This window comes from Centropristis striata, chromosome 2, assembly GCF_030273125.1.
Source record: "Centropristis striata isolate RG_2023a ecotype Rhode Island chromosome 2, C.striata_1.0, whole genome shotgun sequence".
Lineage (NCBI taxonomy): Eukaryota > Metazoa > Chordata > Actinopteri > Perciformes > Serranidae > Centropristis > Centropristis striata.
Genome location: NC_081518.1, coordinates 42,467,042 through 42,481,627, shown reverse-complemented (window position 1 = coordinate 42,481,627; position 14,586 = coordinate 42,467,042). Strand labels below are relative to the sequence as shown.

Sequence of the window (14,586 nt, the reverse complement as noted above, 5' to 3'; positions counted from 1 at the left end):
CAGTGCAAATTTGTTGGAGTGGGAAATAGGGCCACAGTCAAGTAATTAAATCCCCTCACCTAAAAACAAAGTGCTACCTGTACCTGGACAACATCAAAATACAGCACAGAAGCAATAAATATATGTTTCTTAATCCAAAATGCTGAAAGTAAGTATATTGTATAAGTATATTTGTTGAAACCTAGATGGACAACAGTCTGAAGTCTGTTTCTTTAACCCTCCTGATGCACAACATGGGTCAAAAATGACTCATTCATCCAAATTTGATTTAAAATTAAATGACCTAATACTATAATAATAGTAATTTGTTTCAAATAGTTACTTTCCACACTCATATATTTAATATATTTAACATGTTTATGTATCATTTTGTCACACACATACAGTGTATCTGGTAGGTTTTCACAGCGCTTCACTTTTTCCAATTTTTTTTATGTTTCAGCCTTATTCCAAAATCGATTAAATTCATTTTCCCTTTAAATTATACACACAATACCCCATAATGACATTTTTGACCCATGTTGTGCATTAGAAGCATAGTGGTAATAAAAGGGTTTTTATGCAAAAAGTAAGAAATGAAAGACAAAAAATTAGGGTGTATGATAATCAAAAACAAGTTGATTGAGGAAAACCTGGAATACTGAATGATGAAATTAATTTATTGCAAAGAAAGAAAATTAAAAACTCAGTCGGGTCACTTTAGACCATGTTGTGCATCAAAGGGTTAAAGGTACGCCCTCATCCGGGCGAATCAATCTCCTATATCCTTAAGTATCAAAGAGACAAAATATAGAACAGATAGCTCCAGTGAGTCCAAGTGTCAGCTTTGAGCCTTTTCCTACTTTCCAAAAGTAGCCCAAAAGACAAAGCTTTGTATATGAATTTAAGTAGTGGGTCATATTTAAAATTCAAATGGGCATGGAGTTCGTTACACCTGTAATTGCCAGCTGCTAATTGGGCAAGAGGTGAAAAATTTGTTTTGTTCACAGTTGGACTTGGACTGTGTTTGTATTAATTCTAAAAAGAACACAAAAACAGAATCAGCCAAAAAAATTGCAATCAGTGCATCTCTAATACTATGTTGATCTTTTTTTTTTTTTTTTAACAGTGGGGGTGTTTATAGTATGAATATTTAAACAGTTAGATGTGGAGAGTGTATAATGCCTTGTCAGCAAAATGTACGGCAAACCACAAAATTACAAATACATATTTTCCTCTTATCTTTAGTGTTATTTATCAGTCGACATTGTTTTGGTGTGAGTGTTGGGGGTATTAGTTGTAGGGATGCCTGCCTTCTCTCCAATATAATGGAAGTAAAGGGTAATCAGCAGTTGCATATTACTGCTCACAACAAGCTCTGTGGATTATCTTGAGGAACTGGGTCATGATTTCTGGAAAGAAACATTGCTGTTGAGTTTTTGGAAATGTATTTTTTGGTGCTTTGAGCACCATGAGCAGAGTGCTGGATAGTTCATTTATACTGTATTTGAGAGAAGTCAGACGTATCCAACAGTCTGAAACTCACACAAAACATTCTAGCCTGATAAAAAAGCACTTGCAGCTGAGATAAAAAGAATATGTATTTCTGATCTGGGGATGGAGTAACTTTACTCTCTCTTTTGTTTGACTTTATTGTAATGACTGGCAGCAGAGAGCACATATGCAGGACGGGCATTGAAGCTCATTTTAAAACACAGAGCATTTGTAAAAAGGTTTGTAAAACAAGACGAGCCTACGCAAGACCATTTTTTTCCACTTCTGACCAATAAAATAACTGCAAATTGTTTTTCTAGTAAAGCACATACATTATAAATATTTTCACTGAATTTTTAAAACAAATCAACGGCTTTCAAAAGTAGTCTTCAAATTAAAAACAAGATCAAATACCAATGAATCACAGGCAGTAAGCTCAGCGGTCAGCACACACACACACACACGCACCGTTTCTATCTGGTGGTGTTACATTTCACAGACAAAGAGGCGGCTGTGGGAGCAGGGGTTACAGTGTCAAGAAGGTGCTGGCTTTTTAGTGCTGATGGGACTGTACATGAGGATGTTCAAAAAGCTTAGCCTGGCTCCAGAGGGCAGCCATAGGGCTGAGGAGGCTGGCCACTCAGGGCAGGAGTGTGGGCAGAAAAGGGCACATACCAATTCTCTGCCAATTCATTTTTTTCTCCATTATTTTTTTCTTTTCACTCTCTTCTAACCATTTAATCTAGTAATTCCCCTCTTATTCTCCCACTTTCTCTTTTTACATCCCCCTCTGTCTCTCTGTGTCTCTCTCTGTGTGCTCTGGAGTCGACAGGGGCCCAGAGCAGAGCAGTTGAGGACAGATCAGTTCAGCAGGACACGTTTTAGCCTGAGGCCAGAGTAATGATGGAAACCAAACCAGATGCATCGATGCCTGCAGCGGTCAGCCGCTGTTCTCTCACTTCCTGACAACATGAGGAAGTCATTGGGAATTCCAGAGCAGTCATTCCAGACAAACAAGTCTATTTGGATTTGACTGAAGACAATGCTCATGCTATTAGACTTAAAATTGACATGTGCAGTCATCTTTTAGCAGTGGCGGTTCGACACAGGGGCCTCCAGGGGCCACTGCCCCTGTATAGAAGCCCTTGGCCCCTCCTGTGGCCCCTGTGTTAAATTAATAATAAAATGATCAATTTATAAAAATGAACAATGGATAAATTCTAACCTTTTTTTTTTGCTCAAATAATATCTTATTGTACACAAAAGGAACCCAGAATGTGAACATTGTATAATAGTTTAACTCTATGGAGTCTTATAGGGCTATTTTGTCCATTTTTGAATCCTTTTCATGTCTTTACATGTCTTTGTAAGTCATTTTGTGTCTTTTTTGGTCATTTTGTGTCTTTTTGTGTCTTTTTTGTGTCTTTTTTGGTCATTTTGTGTCTTTTTTGTCATTTTTATATCTTCTGTGGGTTTTTTGGGGGTTATTCTGTCTTCTCATTTGTGTCTTTTTTGGTCATTTTGTGTCTTTTTCAAGACATTCAAAGATTTTGAATGCTTAAATATCATCTTTGACATTTTTTCATGTGCTAATTTGCCCCTCTGATTAAACACTGGCCCCTCCTTGGCCCCTACAGTAAAATTGGTCTAGAACCGCCACTGTCTTTTAGGTTGAGGATTTCAATGTTCTTTCTACAATCAATTCAGGTTAAACTCATGTAGCATTGATGAGTTCAAAATGCCTCACATTAAACAAAAAAAAAGAGACCAATCAGGAGGCCTTAGAACCAAACGACCATTTTAACTGCAACATTCACAACCATTACCAGCATACGGCAACTGTAAATCAATAAAATTCAATCTAACAGCATTTCAGCAGCTTAAATCTATGTCCAGCTCAAGGACGTTTCAGAGTAGACTGGGAATTTATGACCATGTGTGGTTACTTTATTGTCTGCTAGATATATCATAATCACCTCTTCTCCCCACAGTTTTACAGCTGTCTCCCAGCCAACTATCACTTGGTCTATAATTGTGTCCAAAAAGTGTGTGACAATAGCTTGAAAAGCAGCTGATCAAAGTCAGCCTTGCTACATGTGAAACAAGTAAAAGGACAAGGAAAATCATCCCTCTAGTAGAAAACTTGTTAATTTGAGGACTTGTCAGATATTGTTTGCAGTATGCTGCACCGACTGTGTAAGCATTGATGAGAAAACCTTGTAGTGTCAACCATCTAGTTATGATGACCAAGTGTGACTTGGAATTCACACCACATATACACACTGGTATTTAATAAATGTAATGTGTATTGATTATTTTGCATTTAAAATAGCACTTTATATTTACTGTAAAATCGGGCAATCTGCAATATAATTACGCACCTAACACTTTAACACTGAAGCACTCTGCACTTTAATCAACCCTTTGATATAATAAACATAGCGTTTCACACAAGTGAAATACGTTTGGCCCCCTGACCCCTGACCCCTGGCCTGTATGTTCCATGATCCACTATACTTTTCATTGTTCTTGCTTCTCTTTTTAGTCCGGCGGCTTAGGACCAGATTTGGGAAGAAAAGGGACACGTCGGACAAAAGCACCAATTTTTTCCACATGCTCTCTATCACTATAGGTTTCAATTTTTGGTAGGCTGCCATCAAGATTGCAGATCGGAGATGGCAGCCATATAAAATCTATGAGAACCAGTATATCTTCTAAGCCACTAAGAAGGTCAATCTTTGTGTCAAAATATACATTTTCTGGGTCAAAGAATAATTTAAAGCTACTGAGAATATCACTAGATGATCAAATAGATATGTTCATTTTGGCCATGTATTTAGATAATTATTAGTTTCCAAACATTTTCAGCTCAGGATTCTCTGCTGCAGCACTTGAAGCAAGTTGCCTACCAGTCTGGGTGAAAATGAACATTTCTATTTGATCAAATAATCATCTAGTGATATTCAGCTTTAAATGATTCCTGGACCCAGAAAATGTAGATTTTGACACCAGGATTGACCTTCTGTGTGGCTTGGAAGATGTATTGGTTCTCATAGACTTTATATGGGTGCCATCTCGGATCGGCCATCTTGATGAAGTGGCTCCTACCAAAAATTGAAACCTATGGTGATAGAGAGCACGTGGAAACATTTGGTGCTTTTGTCCAGCGTGTCCCCTTTATTTAGCTAAGCCGCCTGACTATTTTCTTTTCTGTTCTATTGTGCTCAAGGACACGTTTCCTCTCCTCCTGCTAATTCTGGCCATGACGGCCAGCTGCCAACTTGTTGTTATCGATGTTTTATTGATTTTATTGTTATGGTTATGGTATTGACATCAACCTGCCAAAGGGACTAAAGATGGAAATTAGCTGTTGGCTATAATCTTGCATATTTACATGTATATGTGCATTAATATGTATTGTCTCTGTTTTAAATAAATAAACTTAAACTAAACTTAAGTAAACAAACAAGTAAACAAACCTCTGCTGCACTGCTCATGCTTTCCAGGCCCTCGCTGGCTCGCACCAAGAGCAAGTAGCGATGCTGGTCGCTCTCATAGTCGATAGGGCGGGTCAGGCTGATTTCACCAGTCTCTGCTGAGATGGAGAAGAGACTGCTGGGATTGATGAGAAGGCTGTAGCTGATTGGTTTCTTCTGAAAGGACACAGCAGGTGTGACCAGGAAGCTGGGGAGATACAAACAGTGCATCATTGACTGAAAGTTGTACGGTATGGGAAACAAGAGAGCAGAGTAAATATCTGCATGGTGAGGAACAACTTATCCTTATACAACGGTCTTCATAATGTTAGGTACAGTGTTATCTTACAAATGTGCAGCAACACGAGTGATCACATTGCCTGTGGAAGCCCCGACCATTTAAGTAACAAAACTACTTTGTTAGATTTGGGACAATATTGTTGTTTGGGTTATAATAACAGCAACTGACATACATATTAGGCATACATAAAGTCCTGTCATTGTTTGATCTGTCCATCCTTCCCAACCTCCTTATGCAGACCTGCTCCTTATTCTGTGTCAATTTAACAATTAAATGGATTACATATGAATAAAGGTAAATATTACTGAAAATAAGTACAAACAGTGAATGAGAAAGATACAGTAGGTCAGTAGTTCTCAACCTTTTTGAGTCGCGACCCCCAATTTAACATGCATGTTGTCCGTGACCCCCACTCACTGAACAGAATCTCACACGCACAGTTCAGATCACCCTAAAAAAGAAACAAAATGACCAAAAAAAGTAAACAAAATGACCAAAAAAGACACAAAATGACAAAAAAAGACACAAAATGACCAAAAAAAGACACAAATTGACCACAAAATGACCAAAAAAAGACACAAAATGACCAGAAAAGACACAAAATGACAAAAAAAAGATACGAAGTGACTAAAAAAAAGACACAAAATGACCAAAAAGACTAAAACACATTAACACATGAACACTTTAACACAGTGGAGACAGAGCTGACTTCCAAAATGATTTGGCGACCCCCAGAAATCATCTCGCAACCCCAATTGGGGTCCCGACCCCAAGGTTGAGAACAGCTGCAGTAGATCAAACTTTTCCAAGATGCTGTATCCTGTAGCTTCCCATAACCTAATTGAAGAATATTTTGCTCTAGGTTCTGCTGAGTTTTGGCTGTGTTTCTGAAGAATAACTTTTTGGATATACATCTTTGAAAAAAGCTTTGGAGGTACACTCAACAGTGGGCAACAGTGGCCCTTTTAAAATTGACTCACTAAATTTAAAGTGGGGTTCCTCTGGCAGTAGGGTGTCAATGGAACGGGGCAGAGAGTGAAAGAGACCAGCACCAGACCGGCTCTTACCCCGCTGTCCTGCTCTCTCATGCTGGGTGCATCCCCTTGAGGCAGTAAAGCTGCCTGAGGGATGCACCTGCAGCTACTGACCCCGCTCTCTCTGCTTTGTACTGTCAAACTGGGAGGTGCAGATGAATAATCTGATGGGCTACAGACCCAGGATGCAGCAAGAGCATTTCTTTGCATTTCTTTCTACGATTTTAAGCCCTGAGTAAGACACAACCACACTGCAAGAAAGCCAACTTGTTTTTTTTTGACCTAAAACAGTGATTTAAGTTGGTAAAACTTGGAAATATAAATTATTGACATTTAGGGCAATAATGTAAGTTAGCACAACAAAGGAAGCCAGTTGTCTGCTCAAAAACAAGTTGGTGAGTTGTTGTTGCTTATATCTTTAAGTTGGGGTTCACAACAAGGGACAATAGTTCTGCTAACTCTTATTTCTTTGTTGTGAAATGCAAGAAAGCAGTGAAATTCAGTCATTAGCGAAAGCTAGCGGCTACCTGAAGCTAGCGGCTAACTGATGCTAGCAGCTACCTGATGCTAGCGGCTAACTGATGCTAGCGGCTAATTGATGCTAGCGGCTAACTGACGCTAGCGGCGCTGCATGTTACAGCTACAAAAGTAGCCATTAGCGGATCAATGCTAACTCTAAATTGTGGTCGCAATATTAGCTGACAAGTTATTACAATGTTAATTATAAGTTAGTGCAACTTACAGTTGAGTTGACAAAAAAAATTACAATTCAGAGTTGAGCAAACTCAAAAACAAAACTTAAAATATTTAGTTTAATTGAAATTTTGAGTTCACCCAACTTTTCCTTTTTTGCAGTGCAAAAGTGTTACTGGAAATGTTGTTAAACTAGTAGTGTACTCCCAAACACTGTGCAAACTAATTAAAGTTATACAGACACATAATGACTGGGCAGCAAAATTAATGTTGCATATTGTGAATCAGAATATCACCTCTTTCCAAAAAGGCACTTCCTTTGCAGTGTTTAGCCAAACACACATCTTGTAATATTAATTGCAGAGCTTTCTGCACTGCAAAAAAAAAAGAAAAGTTGGGTGAACTCAAAATCTCAAGGCAACAAACTTCGATAAAATTTTAAGTTGGACAATTAAACTAAATATTTTAAGTTTTGTTTTTGAGTTTGCTCAACTCTGAATTTCTCTGGCACGACTGTTACGCTGCTATGAATGTCAGCTAATGTTGCGACCACAATTTTGAGTTAGCATTGATACGCTAATGGCTACTCTTGTAGCTGTAACAAGCAGCGCCGCCAGCATCAGTTAGCCGTTAGCATCAGTTAGCCGCTACATTTCGCTAATGACCGAATTTCACAACAAAGAAATAAGAGTTAGCAGAACTATTGTCCCTTGTTTTGAACCCCAACTTAAAGATATAAGTAACTCACAAACTTGTTTTTGAGCATACAACTGGCTTCCTTTGTTGTGCTAACTTACATTATTGCTCTAAATGTCAATAATTTATATTTCCAAGTTTTACCAAATTAAATCACTGTTTTAGGCCAAAAAAATACAAGTTGGCTTTTTTGCAGTGTGTCTTGCCAATGAGCTGTTGTATTGGATGGCTCTGAGAGTGAAACCTGGATTTAGCGCCACCTGCTGAGCAGTGGCTAACAATAGCTACGTACATGTTAAGTTAGGGGTTGTTAAGTTCCTATGGTGGAAAATGCCTAAAAGAGATAGTTGCCATAGTTGACTAGAAGAGCAAAATGGAGAAGAGCAAAGCATACTCTTATATATGCAAAGTAGATTGAGATTGGAGTACACTCAATTATAGCAGAGAAAGAGAGGACTTGGGTAAAATATTCTGAAGTGGAGCAGATAAGATTTGAGTTAAGTAGATCTGTGTATAGCAACATGGAGTGTAATCGAGTAAAGAAGGGCAGAATTAGGTGCATACTGTATCTGTACAGCAGATTGAGGAGAAGGAGTAGGATAGAAGACAACACAGCTTTATAGCTGCAATCAATATCATGGTGTACAAATATTTGTTCAAATCCAATTACTATATCTACTATATGGCATCCTGAATGTATGAAAAATCACATTCAAAATAATCAAAGTGTTGTTCATTGGAACTAACTGTGTTCCACTGTTGTGCATTATAACCAGTGGTGGAAGAAGTAATCAGATATTTTACTTAAAAAATACTAATACCACGCTGTAGAATTACTCCACTAGAAGTAAATGTCCTGCATTCGAAACTTATTGAAGTAAAAGTATAAAAGTATCAGCATCAAAATGTACTTAAAGTATGAAAAGTAAAAGTACTTATCATGCAGAATGGACCCACTCAGATTGTTTAATATATTACACATACATTATTGGATTATTATTATTGATGCATTTATGTTAGCAGTGTTTGAATCTTCTCAAGGTAGGGCTCATTTAAACGACTTAATATACTGTTATGAGGTTTAATTTAAAAAAAATTCTCATCACTTTAAATGTTTCATGTTTTTCATGTTAAATCTTCACCTGAAAAGTAACTAAAGCTGTCAGCTTAATATAGTAAGTAAAAAGTCCAACATTTGCTTCAAAATGTAGTGGAGCAGAAGTATAAAGTAACATAAAATGGAAATACTCAAGTAAAGTACAAGTACCTCAAAATGGTACTTAAGTACAGTACTTGAGTAAATGTACTTAGTTACTTTCCACCACTGATTATAACAACACACAGTCTTAATACCAACATGGTCTCACAGAAATCCGTGAAATAGCCACGGATTTCGCTTAACTCAAAATCCGTGGAATAGCCACGGAATCGCTCAAATTTCCGTGAAACTGACACGGATTTCGCTACAATGCAAGTTAATGACAGTCAAATCCCGTGGCTATTGGTTTGTTCCAAGTCACGTGACTTTCAAGGTCCCAGCGGTCAGAACAAAAAACATGGCGGACAGTTCTCTCATTTTTAGTGAAAAATCTATATTTTGACTTAGTTTCTGCATAAAAATGGATTTTGATCACATTTCTAGCGAGAAATATATGTTTTATTTTCTAAATCTTCACTCAGTGAATGTACATAATCACTTTGTATGTTGGAATAGCCACGGGATGTGATTCATCATTAACTTGCATTGTAGCGAAATCCGTGTCAGTTTCACGGAAATTTGAGCGATTCTGTGGCTATTCCACGGATTTTGAGTTAAGCGAAATCCGTGGCTATTTCACGGATTTCTGTGAGACCAGGTTGCTTAATACACCTAAAATTAAACAAATAAAGTTCCATTTGCACAACAAAATACATAAAAAAACATAATCAATAAATGACGCACCTTAAAGTACAACAGAGCAGAAGAAGAGCAGATAAGAATAGAGCAGATAAATGCTTCTGAGAGCACAGTGAAGTGAAAAGAAGAGGAGCAGTACAGTACAGCCAGGTAGAGTGTTCACCAGAGTGGCACTGAGTACACTAAGAGGCGAAGATGTGGGGGCAAAGAGGTGTAAAATGCTGTTGATGTTTTGCTGTTGATGTTATTTTTTAGACGTGCTATCTAAACCTTACACAATCTCCCTGATGAAATCTATGTAAACAACGGAACATCCTCTTTATTGGTTTGTCAAATGTGTCAGTAGAATGAAAATAAACTGGAGGGGGCTAACCACTCCAAAGACTTTCATCAGACCTGAAGTCTGCGTAGGTGTGTACAAGGGCCTGCATCCTTTAATGTGTAAAGGCGAACAGGTATGTGTGTGTGTGACATGCATCTTTAAACCTGCATCACACTGATACACTGCCATGTCATATGAATATTGTATAGACCGTGCAGTACATCCATCTTGTGTCTTTTTAGGTCAATTTGTGTCTTTTTTGGTAATTTTGTGTCTTTTTTTGGTCATTTTGTGTCTTTTTTTTGTCATTTTGTTTCTTTTTTTGGTCATTTTGTGTCTTTTTTTGATCATTTTGTGGTCAATTTATGTCTGTTTGGTCATTTTGTGTCTTTTTTTGGTAATTTTGTGTCTTTTTAGGTCATTTTGTGTCTTTTTTGATCATTTTGTTTCTTTTTTTGGTCATTTTGTGTCTTTTTTTGATCATTTTGTGGTCAATTTATGTCTGTTTGGTCATTTTGTGTCTTTTTTTGGTAATTTTGTGTCTTTTTAGGTCATTTTGTGTCTTTTTTGATCATTTTGTTTCTTTTTTTGGTCATTTTGTGTCTTTTTTGGTCATTTTGTGTCTTTTTTTTGGTCATTTTGTAGTGAATTTGTGTCTTTTTTGGTCATTGTGTTTCTTTTTTGGTCATTTTGTGTCTTTTTTTGGTCATTTTGTTTCTTTTTTTTGTCATTTTGTGTCTTTTTTTTGGTCATTTTGTTTCTTTTTTTGGTCATTTTGTGTCTTTTTTTTGGTCATTTTGTTTCTTTTTTTGGTCATTTTGTGTCTTTTCAGGTCATTCTGTGTCTGAATGAAAATAAACTGGAGGGGGCTAACCACTCCAAACACTTCCATCAGACCTGAAGTCTGCGTAGGTGTGTACAAGGGCCTGCATCCTTTAATGTGTTAAGGCGAGCAGCTATGTGTATGTGTGACATGCATCTTTAAACCTGCATCACACTGATACACTGCCATGTCATATGAATATTGTATAGACCGTGCAGTACATCCATCATGGACTGTGCATTACATACAACACGGTGTGTGTAAATCGATACTTTAAGTCAGTGCTTTTACTCATGTGCTGCGCATCATTTATTCAGCAGTCTGTAAAATACGAAGACGTGTTAGCACATTCAGAGTCAGAAAGAAATATGTGTGCACATCAAATGCCTATAATAAATTGATATTTTCAAACATGTAAGCCATGTGAAACTCATGTTAATCTAAGTGGATCTCTAACATGTCTATGGTATGAAGAAAAAGTCGAACAGGAATGTATGTGTACACTGGTCTAAAAGTCAATAACTGGTGTAAAACAGCAATAAAACAGAATGTGATCATCTGCTAATCCTTTTTGACATATATTCAATTGAGAATTGTTCAAAGACAATACAATTCATGGCCAAACGGATAAACTTGTGTTGTGTCTTTTTTTGTATAAGACATACTCTGAAAGATTTCCGATGCATTCTCTTTTCATTTAAATTTTACACAGCATCCCAACTTTCTTGGAATCAGTCCTTATTTATGTGATAAAAGCCAAACACACTTGTCTAATGGTTTTTCTTTAAAATGTGCAAATCAAGATCTAACTAATAAATACTTTAATTATGGAGGTAATTCCAGAGATGAGGCTTTTTTTTGTTGTTGCTATCTGTGTGTGTGTATGTTCACTTAAATAAACGGTTTCAATAAAATTACTTGTGACATGTCATATTTGACTTTAACTGAACATTTGCTCTCACTTTGTGATAAAAAATATCAGGATATATTGTATATCGATATTCAGCCTAAATATATCAGGATATGACTTTTGGTCCATATTGCCCAACCCTATGGTAAAGGTTAGGGTAAGGGGCTAGGAATTCATTATTCCAATGAGGGTCCTCACAAAGATAGAGGTACAAGAATGTGTGTGTGTGTGTGTGTGTGTGTGTGTGTGTGTGTGTGTGTGTGTGTTCTTGTACTTCCTACATAGTGAGGACCAGAACACGTTTTTAACCAACAGAGTGAGGACATTTTTGCAAAGTGAGGACATTTCAACCGGTCCTCACTTCTTTTAAATTTTTTTTGAGATTTCAAACTTTGTTTAAGGGTTAAAGGTTACATGATAATGATAATTAACTAAAACTGTATTGTGTGGTTACAAAACTAATTATAGTGAAAATGTCCTTCATTTTCGTCTTTGTCAACTTTTTTCATACATAATGAAGATGGATCAGACAAAGGAAATAAAGGCAAAGTTTACTGTGACCTCTTTTAATCTCCCAGCGAACAAATACCCCACTACAAAAAACTAACACAAAAACTTATAAAAACTAAATTAAAACTAAAGCATTTCAAAAAATAAATACTAAACTAAAACTAGCAAACTCACACTAAAAAATCATTAAAACCAACTGAAATAGAAAACAAAAATTCACAACGAAATTAAAACTAAAACTAATGAAAAATCCAAAAATATTATAACCTTGCAAGGGAATCCAGTATTCCAATGAGGGCCCTCACAAAGATAGAAGTACAATAATGTGTGTGTGTGTGTGTGTGTGTGTGTGTGTGTCTTCTTGTACTCCCTACAAAGTGAGGACCAGAACACGTTTTTAACCAACAGAGTGAGGACATTTTTGCAAAGTGAGGACATTTCAACTGGTCCTCACTTTTTTTTAAGGCTTTTTGAGATTTCAAACTGTGTGTGTGTATGCGTGTGTGTGTGTGTAAACTTACGGCTGTCCTTCGGGGGTGTTTTCTGGTATGGCGATGGTAAAGGAGGCGTTGGTGAACTGTGGCGGTCTGGCTCCAGCCACCACAGAGACGACCACGGGGGCGCTGCGGCTGCCCAGACGGTCAGCAGCCACCACCGTCAGCAGGTACTCTCTGTCCCGCTGGAGGGGAAGGCCTGTAGTTCGAACCTGCCCGTTCTTCCTGTCCACTTCAAAACGACCATCACCACCTGCAGATAGAAACAATATGTTTGAATAGAGCAGCTATTCTCAACCTTGGGGTCGGGACCCCAATTGGGGTCGATAGAGATGATTTCTGGGGATCGCCAAATAATTTTGGAAGTCAGCGTGTGTTAATGTGTTTTAGTCTTTTTATGTTTTTTTTAATGTCTTTTTTTGGTAATTTTGTGTCTTTTTTGGTAATTTTGTGTCTTTTTAGGTCATTTTGTGTCTTTTTTGATCATTTTGTTTCTTTTTTTGGTAATTTTGTGTCTTTTTTGGTCATTTTGTGTCTTTTTAGGTCATTTTGTGTCTTTTTTTTGGTCATTTTGTTTCTTTTATTGGTCATTTTGTGTCTTTTTAGGTCATTTTGTGTCTTTTTTTGATCATTTTGTGGTCAATTTGTGTCTGTTTGGTCATTTTGTTTCCTTTTTTGGTCATTTTGTTTCTTTTTTGGGTGATCTGAACTGTGCGTGTGAGATTGTGTTCAGTGAGCGGACAACATGCATGTTAAATTGGGGGTCGCGACTCAAAAAGGTTGAGAACCACTGGAATAGAGTGCCATTTTCATGTTCTATCAACCATTTCCAAGTCCATCAAGAATGCATTTGTTAAATTTTTACAGGAAGGTCATAATCTGCATGGGTTTAAATACATCATAAAATGACTGCATTTGTTGGCAAATATTTAGAATAGCAATAGATCAAAAACAAAACGTTTTAATAAAAATGATACACAGATAACAGTGGGACATAAAAGGAATTAATGGTAACCAAAATGAAGGTTAAAAATAACCCCATATGATGGCAAACAGATGATACCTTCAGAAGTAATTTAAAGAAAGCATGGAGAACCCTGAAAGGTTAAAGGATGTTTTAAGGTAGACGTAGATGTAATTAAATTATATATTAACAGAACAGTGGTAAGCAGAGTGTTCCTCACTGAAATAACGAGTGAATAAACTATCTAGATGCGAAGGATTATGTCATAATGCAAGTTGAAGCTCTTGATCCTGTTTTTCAGACTTCTGTGGTTTCATGCTGAGAGGTTTTTCATCATGAAAGGAAAGAAAAGCAGTACACATAACAAACCGGCTAGGTTACAGCTCAGAGTCAAGCAGTGCAAAGGACTACAAGGCAAGAGACTGTGTAAATACGGCTCCCTTCAAGAGCTGTCAAAAAATATTGTAAATGCATGCCGAGCGTGCTCCAATAAAATGCAAAATGTGACTGGACGGTCTGTATTCCAAGTTGTTGAGATTTGAAATGCAAAGATCAGAGAGACTGGAACTGGGATGTTAAAATCCATGAACTGTATGCAACATATAACGGGATACGATAAAACTTTCATTTTAACTTTTGTAACTGTAATGCTGTTATTATTTCTGACTCTGTGGGATAGAAGGCTTCCTGTTGAGCTTTTATTTTCATACCCAAACCTGCATTCACAAAATATTTCACCCAAAGTCAATTCAAATGACTGAAAAGTTAAGTCCAGACACTGACATCAATGTTTATGTTTTTCTTGTAAATTCTATTGCCAATTCATTCTCCGTCACCCCCACAGGGTAAATTGGAAGACCGTCTCTTCGTAGACAGTGTTTTTTTTTTTTTACAGATTCCAAAATGGGCAGAAATCATTACATGGCAAACAATAGAAAAAAGCAATTATTTTGTGTAGTGCAGAAAAATGAATTACTTCACACTAGAAAATAA

General features: G+C 37.0%; 1 protein-coding gene across 1 annotated transcript in view; it reads right to left on the bottom strand.

The window, feature by feature from the left end:
* Positions 1 to 14,586, bottom strand: part of si:ch211-186j3.6 (neural-cadherin) — a 393,221-nt gene that overhangs the window by 264,571 nt on the left and 114,064 nt on the right. Inside the window, exons 3-4 of the mRNA XM_059351714.1 lie at positions 12,657 to 12,882; positions 4,953 to 5,157 (exon numbers count right to left, since the gene is read on the bottom strand). Coding sequence (XP_059207697.1) covers positions 4,953 to 5,157; positions 12,657 to 12,882 — 431 coding nt within the window. The remainder of the gene's footprint in view (positions 1 to 4,952; positions 5,158 to 12,656; positions 12,883 to 14,586) is intronic.